Source organism: Haliaeetus leucocephalus, unplaced genomic scaffold (assembly GCF_000737465.1).
Source record: "Haliaeetus leucocephalus isolate CR32 unplaced genomic scaffold, Haliaeetus_leucocephalus-4.0 Scaffold626, whole genome shotgun sequence".
NCBI lineage: Eukaryota > Metazoa > Chordata > Aves > Accipitriformes > Accipitridae > Haliaeetus > Haliaeetus leucocephalus.
In genome coordinates, this window is record NW_010973062.1 from 487,855 (window position 1) to 504,627 (window position 16,773).

At 44.1% G+C, this 16,773-nt stretch overlaps 1 protein-coding gene across 1 annotated transcript in view; it reads left to right on the plus strand.

Moving 5' to 3' along the window:
- The first annotated feature begins 4,203 nt into the window (after positions 1 to 4,203).
- The window catches only part of CLDN10 (claudin 10), a 57,516-nt gene continuing 44,946 nt past the window's right edge, over positions 4,204 to 16,773 (plus strand). Inside the window, exon 1 of the mRNA XM_010578279.1 lies at positions 4,204 to 4,290. Coding sequence (XP_010576581.1) covers positions 4,221 to 4,290 — 70 coding nt within the window. The 5' untranslated portion in view covers positions 4,204 to 4,220. The remainder of the gene's footprint in view (positions 4,291 to 16,773) is intronic.

The window sequence follows — 16,773 nt, forward strand, 5'->3', positions numbered from 1 at the left end:
GGATTATACTATAGTATGTAACACTAATATTATAATAATATTATTGTATTGTGACTGCAGTGCTCAATAGAAAGCAATGAATTTGGAATGAGCATAAACCTCTGAGATTACCTTCTCTAACTGTGCATGTCACCCAGGACTTTGCAAGTAACAAGGTGAGCAGCAAACATCTCAAACTGCAACTGCTTCATACCACTATAACCTGATGTTGCCCTTTTGCTGTAGCAAACCGTGAAATTGTCTTTTCCCTCAACATTCCCATTTCCAGTGACTTCATTGCTCCTTGAAATTCCTCTCTAGGTGATGCCCCTTCAGCCTTCGCCTGCCATCCTGTTTACCCAGAATTTCTAGGGTGCACGCATCTGGAAGAGATGGCAGGATTTGACACTCAACTGGAATGCACCCTTCCTACTTTCAACACTATCTCATACTTCACTGCCAGTTCTCAGGAACCCTTTTTGTGTTTGTATTATGGCCCAGCCCTACTGCCGTACAGCTTAGCCCTTGCCTGTGTTGCGTAGTGATGTCTCCAGGCTTTTTGATTTCTTCACCACTTTACACAATGCTTTTACTTCTTCAACTTCTCCAGAAGTCTTAAGTCACTTACTCAGACTCTGTAACTTCTAGTTTTACTGCTTGTCCAACCTCTCCATGGTTGTTTAGGCTTCTTCCACAGAACTCAGGATCAATTTGCATTTTCCACCCACTCTGCAGAGGGATATCTTTGTCATTACTTGTTATTTATCTGGCACGTTGTCCCCGTGTTACCTTAGCTACCACCTTTGCAGAGCTCTCCTTTTTCTCATCCAGGCAACATCAGTATTGATTTGCACTTAGTTCTTTTTTTTAATTTTACCATAACTTTCCCCACAACTAATTCAGTTTAGCTAAGTGAATATGTCTTCATGAGGGAAACATATATTGTCAGCAGTCAGATCTGTATCAGCCATCATATCAGCCTTGGAAACTCCTCCAGCTAGTAGGTTACAACAATTAACATGGGCTGAAGTAGAATTCACAGACTGGAGGCTACAGCTTACCTGTATAAACATTCTTGCCCTGCTGCAAAGGTGTCAGCTGTGTTTGAAAACTGGCACTAGACTGATTTTAAAAGGGTCTATCAGCAGCAACAGAAATATTACATGTTACTAACACAGTGTTCAATTAAACAGAGCCAGTAACACATCACATGATCAGCTGGTGTATTTGTGGAGTTTTGGGAAAATGGTTCAAGAAAGACCTGTAGCAATGTTTTCCCTTTTCCAACTCTGTATTTAAACACTCCTTAAGCTCCCAGCTGTTTTCTAACTTCTGTCTGTTCAGTAACAGAGAAAAAAAGGTTTGATATAATGGAAAATGCCATTAACAGGTTAACTTTCAACTTTGCCTTGAACTTCTTAAATGACTGATTAACTTACTTCCTGACAGTTTATAGAAGAAATGAGGGTTGTAAACAGGACTGCTTACTTCTTTCTTATCACTTAAGTATCTGTTTAATTTATTCATCACTCACACACTAACTGCCTAGAAACAGTGCAGGGTGAAGTGCTTGTAACCATGAATTCCACAGTCATGCACTGGACAAGAATCAGGATAAAGGCCAAGAAACCACTAGTCCTCCTTAAGCCCTAAAAGAGTAGTCTACAGTTCAAGTGGTGCCTACAGGCAGTTTCCACTAAAGTAAGTGGCTTTCAGTGTCCCACTAGTGTGACACTCATGAGTGAATGTGTACTGGCTGGGCCCTTTGTGTGCGATCATCTAAAGAGAGAGAAGGGGACATGACTTGGGAGTTCGTATTGCATTTTACTAGAAACGGAAATGTGAAGCCCCTTCCTAGCACGATATTGGTTTAAAAGAATGAGGTCTCACTGAGGAGGCACCGCTGCTTTTGCCCAGGTCACTAAGAAGCAACCAGATAGGCCTGTCCTGCTGAGCCTGGGTAGGTCCTCACAGGCTATGTTGATAAGGCACGCTGCTATGCATAGCAAAAAGCAGAGCAGGGAGGGATGGAACAGTATTTGCATCCAGTCACCTTTGCTTTTCCAGCCCAAATGAGCAGCCTCTCAGGTTTTTTCCGGATCAGTGAGGAGAACACTCAGGGAAAGCCCAGAACAAGGCCTGAATTTAGCATCAGATGTGAAACATGTCGTTGAGCTTCTATGAGCACTCAGCCAACATCACTGACACTGGGCTGGTTTAAAAAAAAAAAAAAAAAGTACCTAATAACATCTCTTCTCAGTCTCCTCTGTGAACTAACACAGCCTTTGAAAAACCAACAAGCCAAAAAAAACCCCAAACCACCACAATTTTGTATGGCAGAGATAGAATAAAAAAATAATATTAGCTCTCAGGAATCTGCTTCAAACATGGACCTATTTCTGTATTCTCCTCTATATCTTTTAAAATTTAATGAAAAGATATATGAAGGATTACATGAAGGTTGACCCTTGGCATAAGAAAAATATGTTACTGCATTATTAGACAGCAAGGAAAAATGGCTTCCTGTCTGTGTGCTATTGTCCTCATTGTTAAAACAACCTGCTATATTATAGTGTTGCTCCATAGCAAAAGCACTTTCCCTGTCTCTCAAGTTGGCTGTGTTAATAACAAGCTTTCTATTTGCCCTTGATGCATGGGATGTGAGCCTAGTAATTATTCTGAAAAGAAACTCCTTCTTGTAGTGTAATTCTCTGGTCTGTATAATCATCCTTTTGGGTCCTGCTTCTCAGCACTGAGCCAAAGGCTGGTTAAAGCAAAGTACCAGGTGATGGTTCAAGAGGACAGTCTCAGTAAAACTCGTCTTGCTCTTTACTTGGAATGTCAATCATGTTTTGGCATCCTTGATTACCCCTCCTTGAGCTCTGAAAAGCCTACCCAAACTCCGAAGTTGATGCTCAGTCTGGTGTTTATCACAGCTGTAACAGGGAGCAGCAACGATAGAAGCACCCAAAGGAAAATAGGCTATTCTCGTTGTCAAAAGTGATGATGTATGCTCAATATCCAGGGTGATCTCACGTCGCCAAATGGCATACAGTAAGACCAAAGAGAAGAGGCGCGTGCTCCTTCTTCAGAGAGGAGGCTGAAAGGACCAGAGAATGAGGAGTTGCATGAATAAAGCTGGAAGCTGGCATCTTAAAAAAGTGAAGGCCACACACGTCTGCAAAACCATGTGTAGGTTCCACACCAGTAATGATAGTACATTCAGGAACTGGAAGTAGAAGAGCTGTTTCAGTGTGGTGCTGTCAGTGCCTACTACTTCAAAGATAGCATTTTATTAACTCAATGATATTCTTTGAGGGTTTTTCATGGCATGGGGTTGCAGGAGCTCAGTCACTGGCGGGACAGACGTTTCTGGGCTGTGTTCATCATGCAGAGCACACCATAAAAAGCAATAAGTTTTCTACACTGACCAAAGAAGAAGTCTCAATGGGGGCTACACAAGGTTTATTCTGCTGACTACTGCAGCTGCATCACTGCTCAGGCACCACTTGCTGTTTCTGTTGTTGTTCTAGATTTGCTATTCTACAAATACATCCAGAGACACTGCCTCCAAGATGCTACTGTTTTAGAGCTGCTGGTATGGTGACTAGTTATGGCTGAATTAATTTCACAGGCTTTTAAAAATTTATTTTCCAGTGTTGTGTGATCCTTCTAAAATGTTATGGTAATCTGTTAAATAGCGCTGAGTTTGGACTCTGAACTTATTTTGCTAGATGCAATGGTTGTAAGTTTCCAATTAACTAAAAATTAAGCATTAACTGGAATACCTTAATTGAAAAAAATATGAAAACATTTCAATTAATTTTTGCAATTATAAATTAGTAAGTAAGTACTAGTAATTAGCTCAGATAAAGTTGTACCTTGACTTTCTTTCTAAACATTTGTAATGCCTAGGGCCTTTCTTAAATCACTCAAGCATGACAATTTCTTTCAGCCACATTAACTTTCTGTAGCAAGTGTTACTGAACTTGTTCAAGTATAATTTGCTTATGTTATGCCTTTTTGCTTACTCACATGACTAAAGTACTTTTCTCTCCACACAGTGGCATTACTAAGTCCCTGGGTTACAGAGAAACATGCTAGGAATACAGATTATAGCTTTCATATTTTGCTTCTGTGGGCTGGGAGCTGCTATTGCTGCTACTGCATCGAATGAGTGGAAAGTCACTAGTCGAGCATCATCTGTTATCACTGCAACCTGGGTTTTCCAGGGTCTTTGGATGAACTGTGCCGGCAACGCACTGGGTGCTTTTCACTGCAGACCTCACCTTACTATCTTCAAAGTAGAAGGTAAGTAAGTGTAATTTAACTGGAACACATGGAGAGCTATGTGTATTGCAAGATGTGAGCCTGAGGAGAAAAAGATTATTTTGGCTTGTGCAAGAGATTATGATTAAAGCATTGTGATGAATATAAGTAAAGGATATTGTAGGCAGAATTTCAGAAACAACTTTGTACGAATGATATGTATTCCAAGAAAGACAGTAAGCTCTACTCTGTGGTTAGTAATATGCGATAAGTATACTGGACAAAGTTCCAGTAAGTACACTATCAGTAACAAACCACTGTTAGCAGAGAGATGGATTAAACTGTCTTCCAGCTCTAATTTCCATGCAAAAATAAGCGTCCTACTTGCTGGATGGGGAAAGGAGGAAAGATAGCAGGGTCTGTGACAGCTATAGGTACTCTTTTTAGTGTCTAAGGAAATGAGATAGCAAAGAACCGCGTCCACAAATACTATGCAAATATACATATGTTGGGAATTAAGTGTGCGTGTATATACTTGCTGTATCACAGGCTAATATTTTAAATTTAAAGATCAAAGGTGTGCTGTTTCAGAATGTCCATTTTAATGGAAAGCGTTGGATTTGGAAGCCATCTATCAGAGCATAAAAACAAATGGGGTCTTCTTGCCTTATATCAGGAAAAGGTTTTCTCAGAGGCACGGACTAACTAAAAGTTTACTACGCAATGTGTTTTCTGTTTTGCTCTGTATGTAAAGCAGTAAATGTAGAGGTTTGGTTTCTATTTGCTGTTAAGCTTTGAGACAATAGGCAAGAGAGTGTTTTCAGTGAAACTGTGTATAAGTACTCATGAGGGCAAGGGCAGAAGGACTGCTCTCTCCTGGATGTGGGCAGCACACAAGCAAGATGGAGTCAGGCTAGAGCAGGAAAAAATGGATTATGACACTGGTATTTTAGGGAACCAGAAAATAAATCCAGGCTAGACACAACCAGTCTTCCAAAGCTTTTATGAGACCAGAAAGAAGCACAATTCTAAGATATTAACAGCCAGTGGCTGAACGAGACATAAAATGTACTGTTGCACAGTTGTTACCACATTACATAAACAGGGTCATAGACACACACACCCCTTGCACACACGTGGAAACATGGAAACACGGGGATGTTACAGATCTGTACCTTTCCTTGCTTCTCATGCCACTGCCACATCAGCCTGTGTGCTGGGACATACAGATCGATGCTTACACGTACAGAGGATTTTGAGATAAAACTCAGCGTCATTTTTGTACACATTTTATCATGCCCTGCTCCAAACCATCACAAATCACACATGAGGGACATGAATGGATAAAAATAGTTTTACCTCTTTTAAAGAACGCTGTTCATCAAAAATTATTTAAAAGACATAGAAACTCACACGTACAATTTAAAAGTGAATCTTGTATCTTTGCAAATAACCATTTATGCATTATTTCTGCTGAGATTTAAAGAAAAAAAACAACAACTCTTCTCCTCAGGCACATATGATCAAATTTGTTTAAAGCAATGCAAAGTACCTCAGTAACTAGAAACTACCATTATTGCTATTAGTCATAGTACAAAAGCTGCTTCCAGAATAATAAGCTGTAATCTATTTGCCACTTTGTATTGTTATATTATTTTGATCACTGGCAGATTGAAACTTGAATAAACAGAATACGTGTCATTATGTGTGCATCCTTTAAATATATACTTAAGCATCTGAGTAAGATTCTGCTTATTTGCTGTTTAGAGTAACATAGACAAGAAATTCACAACAAATTAAAGTAGCATGCTCTTATTGAAGTAAGAGAGTAGCAAGCTGCTGTCCTGACATTTAGGAAGTCTAATTTTAACCTGCCAGTGCACGTACCAGCAAAGGGTAATGTTACACGTAGCCTAAACGCGACTGGGAAAGAGTGAGGTATTTTGTTTGGAAAACCTGCTAAACATAAACTCCTGGTAATCCAAGGAAAACAAGAGTTCAACAGGGAAAGAGCTTTGCACTCTCACTCCGTCCTACATTGTAAAACAATAAAACGCTCAGATTAAAGAAGCTCTGTCCTCAGAGCTTCAATATGTCATCATTATTGGCATACTGATGTCAGGGTGTGCTGGCAATATATCTTTTTCTTCTGCACATTTATGATTTTATGGAATCTATTTGCAATTTGTCCTATAGCCAAAGATAACTCTGTTACACAAGTTCCTCACTTCATTCCTACCTATCTGCCTTCAGGTTACCCCACAGAAACTATTAGCAGTAAATAACATAAGTCACTTCTACTTCAAAGCAGATTCATTTGATCATTAAAGTTTTGATTGTACTTTTGGGAGGATTTTTCGGGAGAGGCTTCTACATAAGCTCTATGACGTTTTAAGATTTTTTTTCCTATTTAAATCACAGTAAACAAAAACCAGACTCCAGAGGTCTTTCTTTGAGCAGGATTATGCTGTGGTCATAGGCAGTAGGTAGGTATTTACCAGAACTGACTTTCAGCTAAAGGACTAGTTGTGCTGATAGGAGCATATCCAAGGCAATAAGAGCTCAGTTTCTACAACCCAGCCCACCTAGAGATCTTGAGGGGTTCATGTTTCTGGAAGTCTGCGTTAGCATGGCCACACTGCTAACCGTATCCAAGCTAGCTGGGCTGTTGCCAAATGTACGTGTACAGCCACAGTGTGCTCCACCGCAGTGACTGAAACATTCGGTGAAAGGTCCTGGAGGGGTACGACGTATTTACTGTAGCATGAATAGTAATAGTGTTGTAGCTACAGTCATTTAAGGCAATGTTTGTGAGAAGAAGCAATATCTTTTATTAAATCAACTGCTTTGGGAGAAGTACGCAACGAAGTCATTCATAAGATCTGACACAAATACAGCAAGCTTCAAGCTAAATATTATCTGGGAACATTGTCTCTTCAGTTAACTTGGTTATGATTATCAATGCACCAGATATACTGATGGAAATTACATGATAAAAACCAAGGACCATTACCCACAGGCATAAACTCACACAGTCAATAAATGCTAGAAATTAAAACTAGCAGAGAGACAATATTGTTTAGCAAAACCAGTAACCTCTGATTAACCTCTCAGTCCTTATCAGTAAGAAAGACCCACAAAGACCCTTCAAAGGGTGAGCCTGGGAACTAAAGCTCCTGAGTCCACTGGAGTCAGAGCTGCCATGGACTCCAGAAAGATACTGACTTTTTATGGCAGACTTTCCACCCATCCTGTCTCCTGCTAACTCCTCAGTGCTCCACAGGCAGTAGTTACCTCTCTTCTCATTCCTCTCATGTTTATCATCTTGAATTCTTACAATCCCAGAATTATCCAGATTTGACAACTAGCTTTTAGTTGTCTACCACTGCTTAGACACTTTATTTAGATATTTTGCTTTTGATGATGCTACAGAGAGCTGTTTTGTTCACATAAAATACAGAAGTGTAACTAGTAAACTGAATTATGCCCACGTCCCTCTCCTATGACACTCCCCTAGTCAGTCAAGGCAGCTACTAGGCTTCTTCAAACAATTAGTTCAGCATTTGGCATGCCTAGCCTACGGCGCTGTTTTGTGACTCCTCTGCGCTCTCTGGTTTTCCATGCCAGGCATCAGGGAGGTATACCAGAAAGTAGAAGAAATATTCTTCCTTGAACCTTTGCTTGCTTGAGCCTCAGATCTCCTGCTGGCATCTCTTAGTCTTGCTAGTGCCTGTTTGATGGAGCCAGGTGGGGCAAGTAGTGCTATCCTGATGGTAGCCAATATGGAAGGGGCAATGCCCAGGCGTTCTGGGTCGCGTCAGCAGACAGATTCAGAGCTGCCGTTTCACGAAGGTGCCGCTGTAATGCAGCTAAGGGGTGGAAGGAAGCTGAAACAAGGGGACTGCTACTGCAGCACCTGTACCCAGAACCGCCTTGCATAGTCAAACACCATTTGAGTCCATCGGGCTGTGGAGAGCAATTCCAGCCTCACTTCAGGGCGACACCAGCAATTTTCCCAGAGGAAAGGGGAAGGGGACAGTCTACCCAGGAAGGACTGACGAGAGTTCCCCTCACTAGACAGAAACTTACCGCCAGGCAAAACACGCCATCCATTTGATTGCTGCCCGTCGACAACGGCGTGGCAGCCAAAACCAGCCTTCTCCCGCGCCTGTGAGGAGGGAACTCGGCGCTCGATCCCCCAGCGGCCAACGCCACGGCTCCGTACACCTCGCAAGCGGGGTTACATGGGGCTGGGGGGGCAGGAGGAGGTGCCCTGCCCGCTCCCTGCCCGCTCCCTGCCCGCTCCCTGCCCGCTCCCTGCCCGCTCCCTGCCCGCTCCTCTCTCCATGGTGCTGCAGGCTCGGCCCCGGGCGAGCGCCGCCGGCGTGGGGGCAACAAGATCGCTCCGGTCCTGGCCAGGCAGTAGCTCGCCCCCGGCTTCCCCCGGGTGAGTGGCCACAGGAGAGGAGAGGTTTAACTGCACCCAGGGCCACGGCAAAGCAGCAGCAGAGCGTGCTTTTGGGAGGACAAAAGGGGAGAGGGCTGGGCTGTCAGCCGGTGAACGGCTTGCGGCCGTCAGCGGGAAGGGAGGAATCCGTCGGGGAGGTTTTCTTCAGGCTGATGGCCAGCCACAGAGGACTCTGCTGAGGGATACTTCGGGCGGTCAAAGGGACAGAGTCAGGAGGGTCCGATATTAGAGGATAACCATGTCTAAGGACTCTCCTGTAGCAACGAAATCCTTCCAGGAAAAGTGCTAACTGAAGGGAGGTATGGCTGATTTGTGTTCGGCAGACTGAGCCACCCCTCCGTTAAGTTGTTCTGCCCAATGAGCACAATATCCATTCGCTGATTTAGAAAAGCAAAGTCAAACCGGCATTGGCAAAGTTGCATCAGTATAAAAAGAATTATACACTAGGATCAATTGTGCACATTTGGGAATGGTGACCACGAGACGTGGCCAGAATTCCTCTCAGAGTTTTATGGCTCGATTCCAAAGTACTCTCCATTTCTCAGCAGGCAGAAGGTCACTGTTTGGACTGATCGAATTGCTGATTCCAGCACTGGGACTTCTATGTATGCAGAGAAATAGGCTGTTAAATCTTGAGAATGAAAGGATCTCCACTCTCACAGTTTGCCTTTCCATTGTAGCATGCCTCTTTCCAAGCTCATGGCCTCTGTTCTGACATTAGGTGACTAGGTCTGCCCTCCGCTCAAACAAGATAGCCTGAAATGCATGTTTGGTCCCTAGAGGAAGCTGGTAATGCACTAAGGTCATGAGACATCATGACAACATAGAGCAAATGTTTTTGGAATCTGTTATATTGTATATTATTGCCACCCTCTCCCCTCCTCCCACCCTGAAAGTGAAAGAAGAAAGTAAATGAAACAGTTCAGTCTAGGGACGAGTTAGTCTGAGACATGACGGGTCTCATTAGGGTGCCTTCAAGTAAGGGAAGGAATTAATTCATATGCAGCAGAGCCATTCACAAAGCAGAGATCCATGTTTGATCTAGCAGCCCCTGGCAGAGCAGATATGAAATGAAGGAGGGGGCTAACTCCCAAGTATCCAAGAGACTTTGCCCCAGGGAGCTCCAGCAGCAGATTTGCAGTAGATCCAGAGCAAAACCCAGGGCTTCCGTGGGGAAGGTAAGTTCCAGAGGAAGCATCCAGAGCCCTGGAATCCCCTAAGAGGCAGGACAACTCTGTGAAGCCTGGATTTTTGGATCTCAGAGCTGAAACATAGGTTAGAGATTTTGAAGTGGTTCACAAGGAATCCTGCTGCCAAATTTTGTTTTCTCTTCAAGCTCTGTGTTTCCAAGATTTTAATCTATAAGCTCTGAAAATTCATGAATCTAAACCACAATGAATCACTATTTACTGCTATTTACTATGAAGACTGTCTGGCTCTGGCCAATTACTTGAACCAGAATAGTCCAGAGCTATGGGGCAGACTGGAAAGAGGTGTGCCTACTGGGGGGTCTGCAGCCACAAAGATACACAAAGGGAGTCCAAGAACTGCAGGACTAGACTGCACGGGGCCAGCTGGAAAACACTGATGGTGGAGGCTTTCACAGACAGCTGCCAGTTTTGGAGGAGAAGCTGATGGCAGGTTACAAAGGGCAGACTCCGACACTGCTTTAGAATCTGCAGGATTCCAGGAAAACATAAGGCATTGCAGACCAGCCCTCGTTTTTAGCTGTTGTTTACACCTGGCAATTTGACAGCATCTCTGCAATCCTCTTTTTGTGCTATAAGCCTTCTGTCTTCCCATCTCTGTACAAGGACAGAGGTTACAGTGCTGAGATCTTTTTCACTTTTGTCAAGACCAGGACAAGAGCAACGCTGCTTGTGCTTCTCTTCAGTCATCCTTACATATTTTTGCCTGGTGGACAATCCCCCAGAGGTGGTCTTCATTTGCAGAAAATCAGTGAGGAAACCTGGAAGGTGCAAAGTGCTGCTATTTGCTAGTGTGGTTCCCATGCAGCTGGTGCAGGGATGGGAATGCAAAGCTTGTTATTGGGGCATTAATAACAAAGCTCTTTCATCTTCTAATATGCCAGGATAGATTGTTATCTCTGCTTTGCTTTTAGCTTTCTTTGATTACTCCTACATAGCAGCAGAGAGTGTACTGCAAAATGAATAGACTCAGCAGCAATTGGTATGCAGCCAATATCTTAAAATACCTCTGTTCAAACAGGTTTTGTACCCTGGTCTGCCTTGTGAGCGCTGAGGTGGGTGAGGGGAGCTTCCCTGTAGCGTGCGCTGAGGAGCCGAAGGCCAACATACCTCTTGTAATCTTTTTAGCAGTCGTGCTACAACTAGAGCTTCATTCAAAGTTACAGAGATATAACCCATTTCATTTTTACAAGTCCCTGCGGCAGGAGGGGAGAGGAGACCTGGCAAAAACAGCTGTGGAAGGCGGATGGGTGAGAGAAGGAGACTGACGTACAAATCATTAAAGCTGATGATTTTGGAATTCACACTGCTGAGATTTAAGATTTTAAATCTATAGCCTTCTAACACATATGACATTTTCAGGGAGTGGTGCAAGGGGGAAGAGAGAGGCTGAGCAGCAAATGGCTTGGGAATGGGTATGGGGGAATGAGTGTAGCCCATGTAGATCATGAGATGAGAAACTGTAGAGAAATAAATATGTGTACATAAAAATCTCTGCTGTGGATACCATATGGAGTTGGCTGGGCAAGTGTGCCTTAAGGGCCAATTTGGTAGAGAAAACAAATCGCTACACAGACAATTGGGGTATTAAATCCCTCAATCCAGGTGTTATTCTATGTCTCATTGTACTTACACAGAGTTTTGCAATGTCAAGCCAGATGCCAGATAAGCGCAGCCATTTTAATAGAGCTGTGCACATGGGATTCCTCTCCATACCCCACATGCATCAAGTCTTACAGTGTCTGGCTGTCCTTATAAGCCTTCTCTGGAGTGGGTGCCATGGGACTCTCTGGTAGTTTAGAGGCTGACTGATGTATCGTCTTGGATGTTACCCTGATTTAAATGAGATCAGATGCTTGGAGCAGGGATGTTACCAGGGGTGTTACTGAGGGCTTTGGGTTCCCACTTCTTCAGGGCACTTTATTGCTTTATTCCTTCATTTTTTATTCCTTTATTCCTGGTGCCAGTACTGTGAGGGACCTCTGGCTGTGCCTGGCAGATGCCTGCAATCCACTCAATCTTCTCTCTACGGACTGAACATTGAAGCCCAGGGCTCCTGCATGGCTTTCCTCTCCAGGGATGCATTTCCTACCACAGGAGAGAGCACATCAGCTCAGACGGTTGTGCCTTAAAGCAGGGCTTTGTTATATGCAAGGGCACTTTCTTTTCCCACTCTATGACTCTCAGTCCATGGCACCATTTGCTCAGCAGAGCCGTGCAGCAGCTCATGGACCTGCTGACCAAATGATCTTAACATGGGGGTGAGCAGCCATGGATGCAGGAGGTGAGGGAGAGACCTGGAAGCTGGGCAGCTGAGAAGGGTCCCAAGCTGAATGTATGAGATGGACAGGCCTGGCAGTGGGGTACCTGGCAAGAAAAGCGGCAATTCTGGTGACATTTCACTACTGAAGTGAAGAAGCAGCGCCTCCCTTTTGATGGTATTCAGGATTTAATAATGGTTTTGTGTCATTAAAATCTCCTTGGATTTTATTACTTTTCTGTTTTTAAAACACACATATATTTAAAACAAAATTAAAGTCACAAAGCCAAGCATTCAAATCTTCATTAGTTTCACTGTTAATAAGAAACCAGTAAAGTCCTTCTGTTCCAAGGGATGCTTTTTGTCAGAGAGCAATGAACAGAAATGTATGAAACCAGGGTCAAAGGAAACAGAACAAGAGATGATAAAAAGAGTCACTTGATGAGGTGGCACAGAAAACCAACAACACTGAGCAGGCATCTACCCGAATCTGTTAGTGTAGACCCTACGAACTGGCATTTAGCTAGCTGAGGTCACTCAAGAACAAGGATGATGGCTAAATAGTATGGGCCCGTACAACAAGATGGCCTTATATCTACTTCATGCCCAGTGCAGGACTGACAGGGGGATGAGCAAAAGTGCTGGCCTGGAGAGAAAGCTGAAAAGCCAGATTCTTGTTCTGCCCCTACAATGACCTCTTATGGGATGATGGGAGACACTGTTGCCTGCCCAAATATTAAAAAGTCTAGAACTTAAACATTTATGGTCTTAATTAAGCAAAGCACATATTGAAATTCAGGCACATGCAAAGTCTCCTGAGAATATTTCCTTCATCTCTCACATTAAATACCTTGTATTGGTCACCCAGATTTTTGCCCTTTAAATTTCTCAAAAAGGATCTGAAACAGTTAAAAAAGCAGAGGCATTGAAGACTTCTAAAGACCATGCCCAACAGTCGTTTTACAGTTATGTTTCTTTTTTACTGTGTTAACTTTTCTAAAGAAAACATATGTTAGTCTGGAGGTAATTAGCCAAGCTCTAGTAAAACAAGTCCTCAGGATTAATCAGCTTAAAGACAGAATTTTTAAATTCCACATCCTGAGCTAAGATTTATGTTGTACTATTGAACAGTTTTCCACAAACCAAGACTTCCATGTGGTAGATTTTAATACCTTACACCATCAACTGGATATGTCATTAATCTTATTTTATAAGATTATTTTAGGTTAGATTCCAAAATTTCCCTTCTAGTCCCCCATTTTCCCAAAACTTAATTACACAGACTCTACTGGTATTTGAAAGAGTACAATTACATAATCTGACAGTCAAAATGAGAAGCAAAACTCAATACTTGAAGATTCTCATAAATTTGCTTTCATAATAATATATACCAGTTTTCTACCAGGTCCACTCTACCAATTTTTATACTTGCTATTATTTTTGTATCCAGCTAAGATGTGAGGCTACTCTTCTGCAGATACCAGTCAGACACAAAGATGTGTCTTGAGCTCATATTCAGGGCAACGCAAGCTGATTCATATTTCTAAAGGAAATGAGAGCTCAGAAGTTCTAAATTTCCGCTGTATATGGCAATCTGCCAAAATCTTCTGTTATGTGGAGACTGCCTTTTCCTTCTTCACAAATGAATTTCTAAACAATAACACAATGTCACATAAAAGCCTTTCTATTGATATTTCATCCTGTAAGCAGCAAAAGCAGAAACCAAACCCCAGCCACTAAGAAACAGTGAAAGTGACTCACTAACCATATGTCAGTACAGCGTTTAATTGGGTGACCAGGAGAACAGGACTCTCCGCAGGTATAAACAGCTTCTCCACTACAAGCCCACCATGAGCCCAAGCTGCTGCCCCAGGCTGGCATCCCATCCCAAGCAAGCATCACACCACACACCGGGCCCTGAGTCAGCCGCTTTTTGTTAATAACAGTAGTTATCTCACAAAGTGGGGAAAAGAGGTAATTTAATTCACTAAGCAATCATTAATGCCATCTGGCTTTTCCATAGTGTATTTTTAATGGAAATGATCAGCCTTACGAAACAGATGATACAATTATATTCCAGCAAAACCAATGCAATAAACAATTTTACTTCTTTAATTTGCACTACCTTTCAACATCTTCATGCCGCAAGTAGTTTTGCTTTACTCAGTAGCTATTACAAAACCTCCAATATCATGTTTACTTAATATTGCCCCTAGAAACTCAGTTCTTCACAGAAATTAAGCATTTTCAAGTGCCAGTGACTCTTGTGCCTCTGCGCACAGCAAGGGTCAGGTCCCCTTTGAGCAGACCTATTTGCCTGGCTTGCTGCAGGGCTAGCACACAATGGGGTTTTTGATCCTCATGAGTGCATCCCAGTCCAGATTGAAGCTCCCTGCAAAGATGACCTTTCAGTGCAAAAGCTTCTTCAGCTTTCCTCATGAGCTGGGTGTCATCTTGATAGGCTACAAAATCTCCGCATTGGGTGTACCCAGAGGTGGGATTTGTTGAAATGGTGATGCGACCTGACCAAAAAGCCCCACCAGCAGAGAAGTCCCCCACCCAGTCTCATAGTCAGAGCCCTGGACCTCAACTTTTAAAACAAGGGCACCCACCACAGCCAGGGATGGGATATGAGTGGAAAGCAGAAAATTTGTTTTCCTCCCTGCCAGGGATTTGGGTCAATTCCTGCTGAGTCAAAAAGACTCACTGCTGTCCCAGCCAGCTGATGGCAGCCAGGGCTTCTCACCCCACGGTCCCAGAGGCTGAGCAAGCACCACGGGCTGCCACTGCTCACCGAGCTCTGCTAGGGAGGTCACTGCCTGTGGCACTGTGAACACGGGATGGCCACCCTGCACATCCCCTGCCAACCCCACAGCCTTCATCTTCTTTGCTTTTCTCCCTCAGCACTTTTCTCCCAAGGGCATCTCCAGCTGAGACCACCACAAGGCTCCTCTTGTGTTTCTGGCCAACACTGCAGTCCAACAGCACAGGCTGCAGAGGGACCATCGCGTTACAGCTGTCTCTGTGTAGATGTTTGAGATGGGTTCATCCTTCTAGAAGGTGCAGGGAGCTCAGCTGAGGTTGAAGGTGGGATAGTCAAAGGCAAAGAAATAATCTACAGATGGAAATATGTGCCCCTGAGGGAGCAGGAGGCCACATACAGTAGAGCCGCCTTCCCCCAAAGCAAATGAGATGCAGCGTGGTTGGAGATGGTGGGGTTCGGTGCAGGGACATACCAGGGAGCGAAGGGGTTGTGCCACTTGCCAGACTGTGGTACAGGGCTCACCCTCAGAGGGTTGATGGCCAGCTGGGTCTCCGTGGCTAGGACATCCTGCACTGCCATAGCCATACTTTGGCCTGGGCTTCACTGGGGGCGCAGACACCCCCAACCCATGGCTCAGCTAACTTCCTTCCGAGCGGCGAAGCTCCCTTGCCCTAGCTGGTTGTGGTGGTCCCTCTTGAGGGGCTGTGCTTAGCATGGCTAGGGAGAGAGGCACGAGGAGAGGCAGGCAGCTGAAGGCAGCATCCCTCCCTGCAGGCAGCAGTTACTGTCTGCGGGCAAACTCCTGCCCAAACACGCGGCGGTGGGCTGCGAGGGGGATGGCCGCACAGGGTGGTGAGTCCTTCCCCTCCCTCCCCTCCGCGTGCACGGAGCGGAGTGCTGTGTGTGTTAACAGGAACAAGCATAAACATTTCCAGCCAAGGTACTTAATACAAGTCTGTTTGCCAAGTGGCTTTACTACCTTCTTTGTTTAAGGTTAAGAGAAATGTTGTTGCTCAAAGGAGAAAACAAGTGGGGGTGTTTTCCCCCCTCACCCTTCCTGTCTGCAAATCCAGGCATCTCTGGTCTGCAGTTCCTTATAAACAAAAGAAGGAGCTTTTGTGGTGCCTGTTGATAAGAGATACTCCACACCACCCCACATCCCACAGATTTTTATAACTATTTTTATGTTTGCAATAATATGCAAAAGTTTGAGCCTTTCCTAAGGTCACTAGCTAGTTGTGCTGCAGTGTGGCGATTGCCCCAGTTACTGCAGAGTCATAAGGGCGAGCCCAGGGCAGAGTAAGGCATGACTGGTTGTCTGGGCCTGCTGGTAGGATTTGCACTCAATCAGCAAGATCTAAGTGTGCAAGACGCAGATGCATGCCAGTGAAAGGAGAGTCAGGGAGATAGGAATGGCTTTCTCTTGCACTCCCCTTTTCTGGGACCAGTTTGCAAGGAGGCAAAACACTTGCAGCCAAGGAAAGCAGGTCTGGTGTACAACAGCTGGGGCACGGGGCAGGGACAGAGCTCTTGACAAAATACATAGGTCACAGCCACCCAAAATACATTAGACAGCTTGATGGAAGCAGATCATTAGGAAAGCAGAGAGTGAGTTTGTGAGGTGCAAGGCACTGCCTTGACCTGGTGGTAACAATTCAGCCACCACTTTTAGTACAAGAGGGACTGGGCCCAAGTTCTCCGCAATCTCAGTGAAGGCTAACTGCTCAACTGGGAGAAATGAGATCATTTCCAAAAACTTCTAGCATTTTAATCAAAAGAATGAGTGGCAGCTCTTATTTAAGGAACCTGAGTGCTTTCAACCACC